Source organism: Rhodamnia argentea, chromosome 3 (genome assembly GCF_020921035.1).
Source record: "Rhodamnia argentea isolate NSW1041297 chromosome 3, ASM2092103v1, whole genome shotgun sequence".
Classification (NCBI taxonomy): Eukaryota; Viridiplantae; Streptophyta; class Magnoliopsida; order Myrtales; family Myrtaceae; genus Rhodamnia; species Rhodamnia argentea.
In genome coordinates, this window is record NC_063152.1 from 31,568,564 (window position 1) to 31,586,552 (window position 17,989).

At 39.4% G+C, this 17,989-nt stretch overlaps 2 protein-coding genes across 2 annotated transcripts; both read right to left on the reverse strand.

Annotated features, from left to right (window-relative positions):
* Positions 1-205: 205 nt before the first annotated feature.
* Positions 206-3,919, reverse strand: LOC115746442 (F-box protein PP2-A12-like). The gene is made up of 3 exons (XM_030682204.2): positions 3,236-3,919; positions 2,493-2,611; positions 206-819 (listed from the first exon to the last, which is right to left on the reverse strand). The coding sequence occupies exons 1-3, from the start codon at positions 3,557-3,559 to the stop codon at positions 399-401; spliced, it is 864 nt and encodes a 287-aa protein (XP_030538064.1). The 5' UTR covers positions 3,560-3,919; the 3' UTR covers positions 206-398.
* A 4,869-nt stretch (positions 3,920-8,788) lies between these two features.
* Positions 8,789-14,485, reverse strand: LOC115746441 (plant UBX domain-containing protein 8-like). Its single transcript, XM_048276271.1, has 12 exons — positions 14,292-14,485; positions 12,793-12,854; positions 12,090-12,657; positions 11,895-11,978; positions 11,675-11,790; positions 11,399-11,591; positions 11,091-11,291; positions 10,849-11,013; positions 9,632-9,775; positions 9,450-9,506; positions 9,062-9,261; positions 8,789-9,008 (listed from the first exon to the last, which is right to left on the reverse strand). The coding sequence occupies exons 1-11, from the start codon at positions 14,373-14,375 to the stop codon at positions 9,154-9,156; spliced, it is 1,782 nt and encodes a 593-aa protein (XP_048132228.1). The 5' UTR covers positions 14,376-14,485; the 3' UTR covers positions 8,789-9,008; positions 9,062-9,153.
* Between the last annotated feature and the right edge of the window lie 3,504 nt (positions 14,486-17,989).

Below are 17,989 nucleotides of genomic sequence, written 5' to 3' on the forward strand. Positions count from 1 at the left end.
TCAAAGAATTTGTGCGCAAACTCGATTATCATTCACTTGGAATCCATGTCGCACAATCCGAATAAACATTCTTATCCTTTGTCCGAAAGGGTTTCAACTGATAGGTTTGGTGGGCTACTTGCAGAATTAAAACCACATGCAAGTACTCTCTTCAGACTACCACAAACCAACCATGTTCACAAGTTAAACATCAACAATCTTCATGTAAAGAAATCATAGGGCTCAGATGTTATTTAAATGTTTCCGGCGATATGTCTACTCGAGAAGGATGCTAAGACTATACACAGTTTCCTCGCTTTCTTAGGCACAAACGCTCATACTCCTAAAAATAGCCAAACTGGTACATAAAGACTAACTTTGTTACACTTTTCTACCTAAGAAGGCTAGATAGATGCACCTCAAAACCGCATCAACCTCTCCTTGGACTCACTAGGGTGTATAATTACAGAGTCCAGACACAGACCTCCCTTAGTGTGTGTACAATCGATTTGCGTCATGGAGAACTTCACCTTGGTGAACGCCTGCTGGCTGCGGACGGCAAAGTCCCCGACATGGTAGTTCACCCATTTCCCAGGCTCGCCAAGGAAACACTGGGATGAAGCAGACTGGCCGTCCGAAGTCCACAGCTGGAACCGCACGGGCTTTTTGTCCCAACCGTGTACATGCTCCGAGTTGCAAATCCTGCGACCGAACCTCTTCTGGGCCCGGCCCAACTGGATTCTGAAGAAGATGCTGTAGGACCCCGCGGGGAACGGGAATTCCATCTCTCCCTCGACTTGGAACCACCATGTTTGCTGGAGATACGCAACAGTTCCAAACCTGCATTTGGGTGGGATTTTCAATTAGCTCCAAAGCTCAATCCCGAGGCATATAGAAAGATATGGAAACGCCAAATGAATCAACAGAAACAAATTGAAAAAGAAATTGCAAACGATGAAGTTTGTACATGGTTAAGCTTTTTTTAAAATCCTACATGAATTGAACAAAAAGGAAAAAATCCCAAATAGAGCAAATTTCGTTCTTTTTTCTAACTGAAGTATTGGAGCCTCTTAAAGCACTCTACTAATCTGTCGAGGAAGTCTCCCATTGCATTGCAACTAAGTAGTTACCAAGGCAGGGGAAACCTGGCAGTGGCCCAAAGGAAACTTTTTTCAATAGGACTAACCCATGACTCCACCTCCTTAGGTGTTGTTTGGTGTTGATTTTTAGCCAAAACCGAAAGTGCTCTCTCAAAAACAGCCATCTAGTTGGACACTTTATTTAACTGTGATAATTCATGCGGATAACATTATTCACCAACAATGCTGCTATAAGATTTTCAATTGGCACACCCAATTCCCAGAACAAACCTCGGCAATGATAAGTCAACAAGGCTAAAGAAACAAAAAAGGCCAAGACCGTACAAAGAAGCACTCATGTTTTTTGGAAGACAAAAACCCAAAGAAACTTTATATCCCTCCAACCATACTTGGCCATTTCCCATAAATTGCTAAATAGCATAATAGATGTCAAGCACCAACCGCACATGTAGATGACAGGACTTAGGCTATCGTGCTCTAAGAAAAAGAGTAGCATTTCAGATTTGGTAACAAATAACATATAGTGCAACCCACATGACTACACTCTATACAAGTTCCGATGCCTTTTTCTATTTTCTTTCCAACAACGAGAGAAAATAAGGATGGCGAAATTTACAAGGTGATAAAGTTTTCGAGACAGTTGCCCTGACTTCTTGATGGACGCCATGTCAACTGTCAATAACAGCAGGAAAGTTCAGCTGTTGAGGCTACAAAGCATGTCATGGTCCAAAAGTTTAATATTCCAAAGAAAGTTGGAACCATCTAATTGCATCAAATTCTGATTGCTGCATCACGCCTAAATTGAGTTTGATATTTGAAAAGAATAGATAAACCTCTAACCAGTTAGTCCTTTCATTTTCTGATATTGCCTGCATAAATAACCCAAGAGATATAACAACTAGATGTAGGAATGAAAGCTCAGTACTGAGTCTGTTCTTAAAGCATCATGGTTATAACTTCTTGAAGACAACTGCTAATACACAATATAGAAGAATCAGAAAGATAGTCCACCAACTAAACTAAACCAAACTGATAGGTCCTTCATCATCAGGTTAAGAACAGTAAGCACCGGTTCTTAAGGTCATCTAGCAAGAGCATCCAAAAAGATAGCATGATTATATCCAAAAAAGAAAACGGCACTTCCATGATGAGAAGCTTTGCACAAATAATGCTAAAAATCCCGTGCAGAAACTAATAGGCAAACAGGCCAAACATCAAGATGTAAAATCCATGGAATTTGCAAACAGAAATACTAAGATAATTAAGGGGCCTCTTTAGGATGATTAAAATGAGGAATCCCCAATCCCAAACACTTTTGGGGCCCTGTCGAGAAATTTACCAAAACAATAAGTTCCAAAAGACACATATAATTTCGTCAAAGAATCTTTGACAAGGAATTAACATGAGACTCACCTAGATTCCTCCGTTGGGATGTGACTCCAATATCTCCTATCATCAATCCCAGTAATAGCTAAGCCTTTTGAAGCAATAGATATACAAACACGGCTGGTAAATTTATCCAGCCAAACTTTCTGGCAAGACAGACAGACAACAATACCGCATCAGCTATGCTGTGTAAAGCTTGCTTAACTGAAAACTTGGGCAATCGAATCGTAAATCGAACTCGACTAACTCGTATAGACCGGCAAATTAAACCCTATGCTGATATAATTTGGCGCGGGGGCTTTACACGCAGTACATACATCAAAGAGACGAACCCAGTTCACAAAACAAGTAAAAGATATCCAAAAAATTGAGGTATGTTTTAGCTGAAGTAAACCACCAGGAGAAAATAACAGTTACTAATAATGCCGGTACTCTCACCACAAAAGCTCCACACATATCTAGCAGATTTTAATAAAATTAATAAGAAGAAAAGCTCAATTTCAACTACCGTTGACATATTCCTATTTCTCAGATCCCCATCAACAAATTTTTCATCAATTGAAAATAAAAACCCAGCTTTTCTCCGCATCTTTATCAGCTACGAGCCAAAAGAAGAGATCAACAATCCTTACAAGTGAAAACCTCATGATCATCCAAATAGAAGACAAACCCAAAAACAGATCATTTCCTCGCTGAACGATCATCAGAAATTCATTTCTCTACTGAAAATTCGTCGACTTCTAACGATAATTCCGCTAAGAAACCTTTACCTTTGTGCCTCCATCGAAAACGTTAGCTCGACAAAGCCTCGTGTACATCTCTCTCTTGCTCAAGCCATTTCCAACGACACAGTCCCCACCTAGCACCTTCTCGACGAGAACGCGGTAGTTCTCGGGCAACTTCGATTCCCAGACGAAATCGGCCCACGACGCCCCTCGAAACGCCCGATTCAGCCTCCCCAGCCGGCAAATATCCGTCGGCTCCAAGTAGGCCAAGACCGACGCCGCGCAGCTCTCCGGCAAGTCCCCCAGGCTCGTCGCCGCCGGCGGGGAAGGCGCGCAACCCAGGGATTCCCTCGAGAAGATCAAACCCATTTCCGGACGACGTCCCGATACCCGATGAACGAGACCCGAAAAAGATCAGAACTTTCTTGGAGAACCCCAGGAGTCGCGGTCGAATGTGGAGGCGAGAGGAAATGGGGAGGTGGGTTTTGTAAACAGACGCGTAGACATATCGGATTGGCTTCGATTTCCTTATCCAGATGTAAATTAATCTCTGGGTTGTCTTGTCTGTTCGGCTCTGTTGTGCTTTGTTTGTTTGTTGGCTCTAGAGAGATAAAGCGGAGGACAGGGGAGGATGGAGAGGACGTTGATGGCGATGAACACGAATCGTTAATATTCGTCCGATAAAACACCGATCTTTTATATGGGGAAATTGGGAAATTGATTCAGCGGTTCGCTGTCGATATCAAGCAGAGTCGCGCGAAATTTGCTGGGGGCGGTGACGATGGTTTGAGACTTCAACTCTATTTGTTCTCTCTGGGAGTCAAATTGGATGACTGGTAGTTTGCGTGGTCACCATTGGTTTTTGAAAGATCATTCCAACGGTGAGCTGTTCAAGAACCAAGAACAACAATTTTCGATCGAGACAAAACCGCTTTCTCATCTTCTCCTGGCACGAAAGAAATCACTTTGTTAAATCAATAGATAAATGAAAACAAACTATTTTGTCTCAAAACGATTTCCACAAAAAGTACTTTATTTAATCGTGAAGTTTTCGGTAATTATTTAGACAGCATTTTTCTAGAGATGATCGCTCGAATCGCCTGCAGAAAATAAATGAAACGACCGACTCGAATTCCGCACATTTCTATTCATTTCTAATCGAAGTAAATCTAATAATCCTGTCGAAACTTTGGTAACGACGCACGATGAGATACACGTATGCTAGCTCGACTCGATAATTGTTAACTTTAAATCTGGGGACGCGTATGACAACACTTACGGATTAGAATTTCTGTTCCGGAAGTGCTTCTAAAGCAAAAATCCGTTCGATAATACAATTTCTGCAGCAGAAATCCGTTTCATTATGCAACTTCACTTTTCTACTTCTTGAGCATTTTGTTGATCTAAAAGAAATTTTGGAACCATTTGAAGAAGTAAAAAAAAAAAATTTACTTCTCTCCTGAAATTAATTTTTAGGATAGAATTGCTGCCATGCGCACCTGGGGCCACCATAAATTAATTGACTACTGCTTGTTCCCTCAACCAATTTAGGGGGAAAAAAAATCTATGTCCATTTATATCTATATTTATCTACGTCAACCTTGAATGGCTTATGACACCCTTGGATGGTAGGGACATGTTTTCTGCGCCACCAAATTCGAATTGAAATTTCCAGTGTTGGCAGATCCTCCCAATGTCGGTCAGATCCAATTCTCATGTAGCATTAACACGATCCTCACCTTAAATAATAGGACCAACCCAGACCAAAAGTGGTATTATTGCATTGTACTATATTAAAATTCATGACCCACATCGTTGTTAACATTGACATTGAAATCAACGGCGCCGATGATTCCATGAAAAAGGAAAAAATAAATAAAACGAGCCGAAATCATTTAAGTTGAACTGTTATCTACACATGTAATCAAGAAAGGAACAAGCGCTCGATATGTCATATCGACCTCATGGATCGATTGCAGATAAGGAAGAAAAAAAAAAGAGCTGCGTCCGATGCACGTAAGACCAACTCGCATGCACCGTCGGACCGAGTGGGTCCGGCAAGGAGCTACGTTTCTCCCTTCTTTCGTTTTCAAATCTCTCCTCTAATAAAAGAATAAATACGTATCATACACGCATTAGTCTTTTACTCTATAATGAGAATAGACCCCCCCAAAAGGGTGATTTTCAATGTCATGTACGTCGTTGATTCTTCATAGGAGTTTGAGGTTTCAACGATGTATATGTTTTTAGACACGGGAATGTTGGATTAAGCCGCAACTTATGTAGCTCGTAGAAAAGATTTTTAATCCTAAATTTATTGTACGGGTGTCAATTTAATCATAAACTTTTCGATTTTATCAATTTAATCTTAAAATTTTGTGCGAAATTTCAATATATTTCCAGCAAAAATTGATCGGAATGACTTCGGTGGAATACCGCACAAAGGTTTAGGACCAAGTTCAAAAAATTATAAACTTTAAAACTGAAGACATTCGTACAATAATTTTAGGGTTGATCGGGTGCTTTTTCCTTTATTCATGCCTTTACGTGTGAATTATTATCTTTTCTGACGTAAAAAATTCATGGGACGTGTGAACTTATCATCAACACATGGTTTTATTTTTTATTTTTGGAACAAATAGACGGCTATGTAGCAAGATCTAATCAATGCCAAGGCCAGGTATAACCACGACAACAGGTGAGGAAACTTCTTTCCCCTAGTTATCGTAACTTGATTTGTTTGAAAAGTTATAAATTCCATAACAAAGTAATGAGATAAGTATACTATAAGCCATAAAACTTATCACAAAAAATATAATTAAGTCTCAAAACTTTTAAAAAGTACAATTAAGACATAAAACTTATTGCGAATATACAATTGAGTCCTAAAATTTTTAAAAGATGCAATCAAATCCTAAAGTTTGTCAAGTGTATGCAATCAAATCCTTCTATTTACTCTATCCAATTCGACAAGCAAAAAATGCTAACAGGTCTTAAAACTTAATTGCACCAACTCGACAAGTTTTAGGACTTCATTACGCTTTTTGAAAAATTTAGGACTTAAATTACAATCTCGCGATAAGTTTTCGGATTTAATTATACTTTTTGAAAATTTTAAGAGTCGATTGCACTCTCGTAAAAAGGAATAAAATTTCTAATGCACTTATCTTTAAAATAATCAATTACCAAACTCGCATTAAAGGATGGGCGAACCAAATTCGAGATATTATCGCTATTTTTTCGATATACGAGGGGCCGACGGAGCTCGACGGGTTGGTCTCTCTCGATCGAGAGATCGAGAGAGAGAGAGAGAGAGAGAATTTGACAAGTGACCGGCACCTGCCTCCTCAAATGGTCTTCCTCTCCACAGCTCTGCGACTGCGATGATCCAAATAGCGAGCGAGAGAGAGAGAGGGAGAGAGAGGGGTCGTTTTCGAGATTTAGCAAAAGCCAGCATGCGATGCTGACTTTTGGGAGAACCGGACTCAGTGACTCCGATGGACTTTTGAGAGAACATCTGAAGAAATATCTGGACTCAATCGAAAGGTTACAAAAATTCAGAAACGTATTAGCTTCCCGCTTTAACAAAAGAAGAAGAAGAAGGAATTATCAAGAAAAAGTCATCAATCGGTTACAATTATGTTAATTCATTTCTAAACTCTTATTTTTTTTTTTACCAATTGAGTCTATTTGTGCCCGATCAATTTTGGCAAGAAATCGCTTACACAAACAATTTTTTTTATAATTTTTTAATATTTTTTAAGATTATTTATTTTCCTTTTCTTCTTCCTCCGGACGGTCACTTAGGATCGTCGACAGGCCCGAGGCGAGGGCTAGCGAGGTCAACTTCATCGGCAACGAGGGCGCTCTCCCACGGCGATTATTAAAAATCGTTCGTGTTAATACCGATCGCGCCACGTCATCGATTTCTGGTTAAAATTAGATGGATGGATCGAACCGACACAAATACGAAAAGTTTAAGATTCAATTCGCAAAAAAAAAAAAAGATTTATGAGTAAATTAGCACAATTACAATTTGTTTATGACTTTTTTTTTGGTAATTTTCTACAAAAAAAAAAAAGTGAAAAATCATCTGCACATGTCAAAAGTTTTGAAAATAACTTGTTTTACGAGCCTCACATGATGTCCGATGGGTTTTAGATAATCAGGATTTTATAGTTGTTAAAAAGCCGAATTCATAAATTTAAATCGATAGACAAAGAAAGATTATATGAATATTAAACATATTTAGATATTATAATCGACCGATTTGAAATAATATTTTCACGATATCCGTGTTCTTGAATCACTTACACGGAAAAAGGACAAATACGTCGACGTCGACGGGACAAACCAAAAACGAGAATGGAAGAAGAGGGAAAACATGTTGGAAATGACAAGATGAGCAATCGAATTTGAGAAAGGACATCCCCGGCATATCATATGCGGCTTGCTGCAACTTGCAAGTCCGAGCATTCCAGCTGGGAAAATCACTTCCGGCCGTTCGTTTTACCTGTAAATATTTTGCGACAGGAACAGTCCTTGTCATTCGTCACTTCCAAAATGCTCAGATAATCTTCTTACTTGGCGTCATTGATTGCCACTCGGACGTTAAAGTTGTTCACTGACCGATGATCGTTGTCCCTCAGCCTTTCGTGTCAAGGGGCACACAAAAGTAAAAAAAAAAAAAAAACCTAAATTCTTTTGGTTTTGTCAAAGAGTGGAATTTAAAATTGATTGGGTAATTTTCCATCTTTTCTTCTATTTTGGCGTTATGGTGTTAGGAAGGGTCAAGGGCAGCGTGTTAGGGATGATGCGTTCTGGTAGTCAGGGAGAAATCGCTAGGGGGCTCCGTGCGCACGGATATCATTCCATATGGTCGCTTTCTATAGGTTGTCAAGTGGAATTTTGAGAAAACACCTCGATTTTGTCTTTCTTCCGACTGAAATTTCAGTTGATTCGATTTCCGGTGCAGGAAATTAGCGCCTTTTCATTTACATTATGCTGGAGTGATTAGCTCTTTATTCCCCTACTTAGCATTTCCTTCCTCATCATCTTCCTTTGTGTCTATAACCGGCCGTTACGACCGGATAAAGATCCCCTTACATCGCACGGTATTTCCGTTATCGTCTCAAAACTCAACCACTTGTTAACTTTTTGATGCATAGAAATGATATAAGCACCAACAGGTGAAATATAATGATCCATCCTCGAGACAATCATCCGGACTAATCCGGTGTCCATATGCTGATCCACTTTAAGGAGATTAAAGCAGTTGTTAGACGCTAATGCTAACGTCGCCTCATTCATTGAATCCTCGTGCCCCAGTCTAATGTCCGGGCGGTGCAGGTTGTGGGGTTGATATGGGTGAAACCTCCACTTGATCAGAGAAACAAATGCCCCCAAGTGACAATTTGACGAGAACAGGGGCAAATGGACGGCTGAATACTTGGCTGAATCCGCACATGGACCGAATAATTGATCGTGGCCGTGGCTGTGGATCATACGGTCCCGTGAGCCCCAATGGCCGTGACTTCACTTGGTCCATCCGATTCCTAGACCTAACACGTACTCACGGTACTCACGGTACTCACGGCATCATAAAACAAATTTCACATTCAGAGAGAGAGAGAGAGAGAGAGTTTTACAAGCTTCGGTTTCTAATTGGCTTAAGCATGCGGTCAATAACAGCACACCCAAAATCAAGCACGAACCCTCCCAGAGTACAAGAGGGAACTGTGCTCGACAATGAAATGCCATAAGTACATTAACAAATTTTGTAACCATCAGTGTTTCGTTCAACAAATATTCTTGCCACTTCTAAGTTACTTTTGATCGATCCAACAGCACAACCCAGATAAAAGCCAGCGACTTCTAAGTTCCTTTTGATCGATCAAACAGCACAACCCAGATAAAAGCCAGCGTTTCGTAATTCATGAAACTACAGTATCATGGATGTCACGCTAAATTACCTCAAGAAACAGCGCTTCTTGTTTGCTTGTAAGCCCAAGCTCTTTTAGAGTCAACATGCTCTCACCGTCAGTAAAAGCACGCCGCGGGTAAGGCCTCACCTGTTCAAAAACCACATAAGCACTTGCACGTAAAACCAGAGGTATCTTCCCAGGTGTCATATCACATCTTTTCTTTTCATATATATTCACGATTCATGCCTTTTGAAGTTGAACAATAAACCAACACTCTCTCAAGTGAAGTGTTTCGTAGTAAAGAGCAAAAATCCAGCAAGGATCTGAAGTATTACCAGCCTATATGTACCAGGCTTGACTACCCTACCGATGTCTATGAAGTCAAAAAGACACTGTAGAGAAAAACAAAAACCAGAATAAGCGGGGATAAGGTAAGTACAATGAGCAAATTCTTTGAAATCAATAATATAAATAAATAAATAAAGAAAGAAAAGAACTCCTATTCAACTTGATTCACCTGCAACTTATCAGATTTGAGGAACCGTCGGCCTCGCCGGCTGCCATCCGGCATTCTCACTAGGAGGGTTATCGCATTTTCATCATCTGGCATGGGTTCCTGAGGAAGAGAAGCCTCCTTTGCGGCTAGTTGTCTCTCAAATTCCTGTCATAGAAACCATAAATGCTAAAGATGCAACTATAAAGCTAAAGTAATGGTCAAAAAGCAATACACTGCCTCTTCGGTGAAACCTTACACAAGAGAGAGATAAAAGCACCGCATAGGTACCACCCACCCGGGTGGCGCCGCTGGTTCGCGCACTTTTCCTCTCGCAAAAGGTCGAGTGTTCGAATCCCAAGGGCGTCGCGGGGTGACTTACCCGGTGGCACGTGTGTGGTGGCTAGCACGTGTTGCCCCCAAGGTTTACCCCCCGGCTGCCGGCCGTGGGGGGTTCCTTGGGTCATAAAAAAAAAAAAAAAAAAGCACCGCACGAGTAATACCGTAAGATGATCGGTGCTATGTCATGTACCGTGAGCAGAACTAAGTTAACATCAAATTAGTGATCCAAAAAAACTAACTGAGAAATGGAGTAGAATAGACACTTTGATTTCTATACCTGATGGTCCCACAAATTAATAAACAAATAATCCTCTCTAATTTATTTAATTAGACAACTCTAAAGTTTGCGCTACATTTGAAGTAAGACCAATGCTAGCAAGACTGCAAATGGATCACAAAATTGAATTACTGAGTGATGTGAAAACTACAACTGCATATTTGAAAAAGTGAATCACATTCAAAATCCATTAGGACTTCCCCGCAGCATTTTGTAAACCAATCTTATTATTGGGGACTGTTCTTACTATTAATAGAAGACTGAATGAAATTTCCATTTCATGGCTCCAGAGGAACGACAATGCTCTTGGTTGGCAGACTGCTCATTCCAATAAAGCAGGCATTAGCCCTTGTTTGACAAATTATTTTGTAGATTCACTCTGCTAAAGAGGGCATTCTAGCTTGCAAGTTCCCCAATAAACAAGGGGAAAGGATATTGGAAGCAGAATGGCAATCCATTCCTGCCATGCACCTCCAACCAAACATGACCTAAGATGCCTAGACCATGCATCATGTATCATAGAGGACTTTACAATTGTCCATTCAAGGCTATTGTCAATTATGATCAGCTGTCAGTTACTTCAAAGCACAACAGGACAGAAAGAGAAATCTGACGAGTCTACCTGCTCCTCCTCCAATTTCCTGCGCGATTCTTCCTCTTTTTGTCTTTCTTCTTCAAGAGCAGCTTCTCTGGCTGCTTCCTCTTCCAAACGACGAGCTTCAGCATCTGCCTTGGCCCTCATTTCCTTCTCTTGGTCAGCTTGCAGTGACGCAAGATACTCATCATCCTGCGTGCATAATATTTGTAAAACGGACAGTGGACCTGCTAAAGAGAATAATCTACACTAGAAGCCCAAAATAAAACCTGTTGTTCCCTTATTAAGCGCTGGGCTTCAAGAGAGGGTGATGGAGGTCGAGGTGGTCGCCGGGGATAAAGACTATCACCTCGCATGAATTGATGAGGTCCATATGCGTAACTATATCCAGTCCCTTCAGGAATCCCACCGAACATTGCAGCTTCAAGCATAACTGCTTCATCATGCTCCTCGGAGGAGATACCACCCCACTTAAATATGACAAACAGGGGAGAAAAGGGGAAAAAAAAAAACACATGAGCTGGAAAAGAGAAGGTAATTGCAATAAAGAAAGAACCAAAGGGCAACATTATGGCACCACATCAGAAGGGAACGCGCTTCCATCATGCTGATGTTGACTATGAATATTCTGTTCGGAAGGTGGTGGATCATCGTCAATTTCTTGGACAGCTGCAACAGCACGGGCAGAGCTACGCCTGGGCCTTTGCCTAATGAGAGGTTGCTCCACTTCTTCAACTTCATCTTGGTTTGATGGTCCTCCTGTGTCAAGCCTATAGGGACAATTCAAAGAAGCAGCATATAACGATTATATATGACAAATGTCGAAATTTTGATGCTGCTCGACATCACTTACCTCCCATTTGATGAAGCCAATTTGCTCAGTTCTACCTCTGAACTATTGTGATCCACTGCTTTCGAGTCACCAAGGTCATCAATTTGCTCATCCAATGCTTTTTCTTGCTCGGTGGTCTGTTTACAATTTTCTCTTCATGTGAGACTGGAACACTGACATAACATTTCTGCTGTAGCGGAAATTACTAGATCCCCAATACAGGGGGAAAAAAAAAAATTACCTTCAAGGACAATGAAACAGCATGGGCAAGTTCAGGATCCTCCAACTGAGATTGCCTTTGTGGAGGACCAGGTTCACTCGATTCCTAAATCAATAATGAAAAACACAGATGGTTCACGAAGGCATTCATAATAGAATATCATTGATATACACATACTACAATATGACAAAGGTTGGAATAGTTAGGACAACATACATTTTGGAGAAGGTCGCTCCTCTCAATATCCTGTTTCGATGCCTCAATGGCAGCTTGAATCATTTCTTCTTCTATCTCGTCATTGGAATCTGGCAAGGTGTGAAACCCAGTTGGACTTGGCCCCACATTTCTGTTCCGGGAACTGACACCTGTAGAATCCTCGGTGTCTTCGTTTTCTCGTGTTGCACGTGCAGTTGATTCAGCTGGAACATCATCGACTTCAATTATAGCATTTCCGCGAACTTCTGGGCCATGATCACGTTCAGTACCAGTTACATCCTCAATGGTGGGACCTCTGCCAGAATGAGCAGATGACCCATTTCCATCCTTAACCTCTATGGGGATTTCCCTGATATTCCTCGGATGTGTGACAAATGGTGTGTGTAGCCCCAAATCAGAACCGGCGTCAAACAATCTCCTCGTGAGACTTTCATTGGGAAGAGAGTAAGGATTGAATCTGCCTCTACCAGCAGAAAGGAGTGGGAAGGGTGGCTCTGGACGTTCAACTTGAATAGGCTCATCAATATCCATGACATCATCTTGAGGTGCAAGAGATGTTGCGTTCACGCTGGTTAAGAGAAAACCCAACAAAACAGGAGTGAGAAAGAAACAAGACAAAACAGAATATGAAAACACTGTGAGACAGAAAATTCTCCATGCACGTATATCGGTACTATATGAAAATCTATGACAATTCACTGACGTGTTTCTATCTCCTTCACTGAAGTGTGCATTGACAGCTTCATTGAGGTTGCCACCATGTTCCTGGTTAAAGTAAATAAAAAAGAACTAATTAAAAGCATCAACTGAACACTTCCACTAACAATGCATGAGCCTGTAAATAGAAAATAAAATTCCACAGTCAAAAAGAATACTGTAAATAAGTTCAACAGACAAAAGAGGGTTTTTTTTTTTTTTTGGGGGGGAGGGGTGGGGCGGGTGTTTGACTATTAAGGTGCAAATAAATCATTGAAAGAAACACCACTATGTCTGATCTGCCTGTGATGCAAATACAAACATGCTAAGCTTTCTTCACTCGGGAGTAGTGACAAGCCTATCCCAAACATTGTAAACATGCTAATGCTGAATTCCCCTGTGAATTACAAAGTTTCACGCTTTAATTAACTCATAGGCACCCATCTTCAAACTTTTAAAGTCTCCAACTTTTAACACCCTAATATCTATTTCCAGGTTCTGCCAGTTTGGGTGAGTTCTACTTTTAACTTTTAACGCTCTTTTTTTTTTTTTTAATCGTGTGGCACTCACATTTTGACCTTTATATAGAAGAAAACACTTGAAATCAAAACTTTTAAATATTGACAGGTAAAATCATGTGTAGTTTTTTCCATAGTTTCAGAACTTAAATAATATTTGTATTTTCACATATTGAAGGGAAAGTTGTAAGTTAAAGTACGAAGTAGCTGAAAATTTGCCCCAAACAAGAATAAGACGCCGCAAGAAGCCCAAGCTCTCACTTGACAGTGACATTAAACAGAAAACCCCAATCACACTGCATTGTCCCATGATTTCTGTTGCCTATGCTAAGCATGAGCATTATAGCCTTCTCTTATATTCAGAAGACCAGAATTCTTGCTTAAAGGGGGTCTCACATTTCACGAGGACTACGTTGTTTACCAATTTGAAGTAACCTCATTTTGGTATTATTCAACAGTGAGCTTACAGCATATGCACCTCGCAGTTTTACACCAACAAGCAAGTTCTAATTTGCCCTATGCATCACAAAGTCCCCCACCTTGTTTATCTCGTGTAAGCATGTTCCAACTTTCAAACTCATATTTCCAATGTCTCTAACTTTGATTAAGCATGAAATTTACCGAAAAAAGATCCCCTAAACAACCTCTAGCTCGAACATGACTCGCATTAAGAAGAAAACTCAATCAGCAAGCATTGACCCAACAGGCTAAAACCTAGAAGCACTCACAATCAATGAGCCAGAGGAAAAAAAAAATCAGCTAAATTAAAATATTGCACGAGCGCCACCTAACTACAAGCAACTGCACCCAATTCAGCAATCCACACCGATCGCGCGACTTAAGCGACAAGAAGCCCTATTTTTTTTCCATGAACACATCCGCGACTAGTCGATTCCCAATAATTTTCCTTACCATAACCACGCATCAAGAAATCAAAATACGGAATTCCTGCGAGAAGACTCGATCGGGAGTTTTCAGAAAGTTTCACCTCGAGTTTTTGGATGGCGACGGCTTCCGGCACGCCGGTTATGCTCGCGAAGGTCTCGATTGCTTCTTGATCAAGTCTTGCCATGGGAGGAATCGGAGTTTGGCGACAGATTGCGGAGCTCTTGAACTGGTGCGTGCGTCCTCTTTTCTTTTCGCTGAAGGCAGAGATATATGGTGGAAAACTTAAGAAGAAGAAGAAGTGTGTGTGTGTGTGTATATATATGAGCGGTCGAGGACAGGAAGATGGAATTGGGACTTTCTCGGGGTCAATTTGGTAAAACCGCACGTAGCTTCGCAAGTCTTCCCAGCTTCTTCTTCTCTTCGTCTCTCTCTCTCTCTCTCTAAATAATTAGTGAGAGATCGATAGCTGCGAATATATAAATTTTTGGCGTAATTCTCTGAAAAACTTAGGTCCAATCTCAATTTTACATCGAACTATTCTTTTATCTGAATAAAAGTGACCTAACTTTTATTTTAATCCCAATTTCACAATTATCAACACCAGGAGTTCGTTATTGTTCCCGTACGAAAGTAAGGTTGTTGTCGAAGACTCGAAGGCACAAGTTAACGGTCTTGATGTTGATAATTTTGATACAATTGGTGGCGATTTTGTCTAAAAAAGATTAATGGAGGCAAATTTTGGACTATAATAAAAGTTAGTGATTTTTTGTAATAAAAAAAAAGTGTGACACGGATTTGGAATTCAACCTAAAGTTAAGGTTTTTCGAAGAGTTATGCCTAATTTTTTGAAAATTTACGTTTATCACTGCTTCTCTGGTCTTCTTCGTTTAATTTTTCTGGATGGATACCGCACTTTTAGAATGGCAGCAGTAAATTTTTTTTTTTGGTCAAATAAATGACAGCAGTATTATTTTTTTTTTTACAGCAGTAATTTAATCATGACATTATAGAAGACATGTCACTTGAAAATAATCTATATCGAATATTATGGGTTCATTTGCGCTATACATAAACTCACTCTACACATACCAAACACCTCCCGCATCATATTTTTTTTCTGCAAAGTATGAGCTTATAAAAACTATTTTTATTTAATTTGACTAGATCGTCTTGTCATTTCGATTTATTTCCTCTAAGTAATGTTAACTCCGATATTGTATTTTACCGCACGTTGTATCAAATGAAACCAAAGCAATGCGAATTATATTAGAGAGTCAAATTTCCTCTCCATATCATCATTGATATATAGATGACTAGATTTTTCTGGTAGATATATTAGATTTGTATAGCATGCATGTTAGGATAAAACGTGAAATTATAAATATAATTACTTTCTTATTCTTGTAGAATCGATTCTATCGCTTTTTACTTTAGATGTTACTCGATGAGTTTTGATATTTATAACTTGAGAAGCACCGACACTCTCCGGAGACTTACATGTCGTGTCGGACACTCCGACACTCTTTGACATTGTTCAACTCTAGACATGCCGATGACACGCGAATCCATCATCCCGACAAGCACGTGATCAATATTAAACATTTTTAATATATTATGGGTCAAAATGTAAATCTATCAAAAATATATATATTCAAGTCATATACTTAGTCACCCCAAAATTGATATATCCAGTCAGAAAAAAAAAATCTAATCTTGAATCCCCAACATAAGAAGAAGAAGAAACTCACCATTGATATTTTTATTTATACACGATAATTTATCATGTGTATATATATATACACGCATTTAATATGCAACTTGTCCCGATTTGTAGAAATTCTCCATTTTTTTAGAAATGACTTGTCGACATGTCATATCTTGTCGTATCGTGTCGTGTCGTGTCGATGTTACTTAATTTATAACTACAAAATTAAAAATACTCCCTTTGTTCAAGTTCAATGCGTTCTACGTGCAAACACCACTTTTAGTATAAGTATCTTCTGTAAGATTGGAATATTCAATTTAAGTCACTTTAAGTCATATTAAATATTCATTTTAAGTCGTTTTATCGTAGTAAAGCGGGGCCGTCAATGGCCGGTGCAAGTGGAATCAAATGCCTGCAAACAGATCGTGAATAGAAGGAACCGTGTGATTTTGGCACTAATAAAATGGAACATAAAAAAAAAATTGTGAAAAAACCCATCAATATCATTTTTGTGGTTAAATGCAATGATCTCCTAAAATTTTCAACTTATGCAACCAAGTCGTTAAAATTGTCTTATTCGTAGAATCTGTTGCCTCTGTTAGGTTTGTTTAATTTAGGTGATGAAAACTATAAGGTTAATACCACAAAAACCACAAATTAGCACGCCTGTAATAAATTTACCAAAAACTAATTTTTTTACCATAAAAAATCTTAAACTAGTACTACTGCGATAAATTTACTCAAAATCAAATTTTTTTACCACCAAAATTCAAAAACTAGTATACATGTGACAAATTTACCTTCCGTTAGTTCATTAGTTTCGGTTAAATTAAGCTAAGACCATGAAAAACTCCAAATTAGTATACCTATGCACTGCCACAGGTCATCCAACTCAACAATTCGACGGTAAAATTTAACGGAAACTTAGAAAGGGTAAAATTGTCAGAGGTGCACCGGTTTTGAGATTTTGGTGGTCCAAAAAAATTAATTTGGGTTAAATTTATCATATGTATACCGATTTGGATTTTTTGTGATATTAATCCAAAATATAAATGTCATTTTTGTAAAATAATTTCGAGGCCATGAGGTTTCTAATTTGGCGCAAAAAGCATGCCACTTCAGAAAAAAATCACAACTGAAAAAATATCCAACAAATAAAAGACAATAGACATGGGGGAGAAATCGATCACCGGGACTATAGGGTTATAGCAAGGGGTGTTCCTCAAATAGATTGGCGGCACCGGCGATGGTCGCCGTCCGTAGGCGAAGGGCTACGGGGCCCTCACGCGGCGGCGCAGGCGAAGGTAGGTTGGCAGCGCTGTCTTATTCAAGTAATAACAAGACAACATTTGATTCTCATTCTTCTACTTTTTCTTTTGCTTTTTGTTGGATTTTTGTGGTGCCGGGCTTTAGCACAAATCAGCGCCACGTGACCTCTGAAACGCATTTAAAAAATGGGTCCGTCATTGAAAATTACCTATGAGCTACCCTCCGTTAGCAGTGTTAAGGTCAGACTTGGAGTGTAATCAGTTTAAGATTTTTCGTAAAACGAAGATTAATTCGAGGTAAATGTGTAACGAGAGAATCGGTTTAAATTTTGTGTAAGATATTTGGGGTAAATATATCGTGAATATATCAGTTTGAGATTTTTAATGATATTACTCTAAAAAAAAACAATAATCGTGATAACATTTTTCCTCACTCAAATTGGACGAATCTCAATAAAGTATTCCATTGCACAAAATAAAAGTTTCGGGACTTGATTGCGTTTCAACAGTAAGTTTTACGGCTTTGACCCGAACTCATCCCTAAACACTTATAGGCACGTGCTTTTACAGCATACAAAATCACTAATCACAATAAAAACCTTAGCATTGCACTTCATTGCGAAAGTGACTAAACCAGGCACAAAGTTCACTAATTTCAGATGGAAAGGAAGTTATTTTTCCTAGTGCAGATTTACCAATTCGTTAATTAATACACCAAACATTTAGTTTTTCTCGCATATGAAAAGCTAACATCAATATCAACATCAACATCACCGTAATTCCAAACTAATTGGGGTCGGCAATCGATGAATCCAAAAATAAATA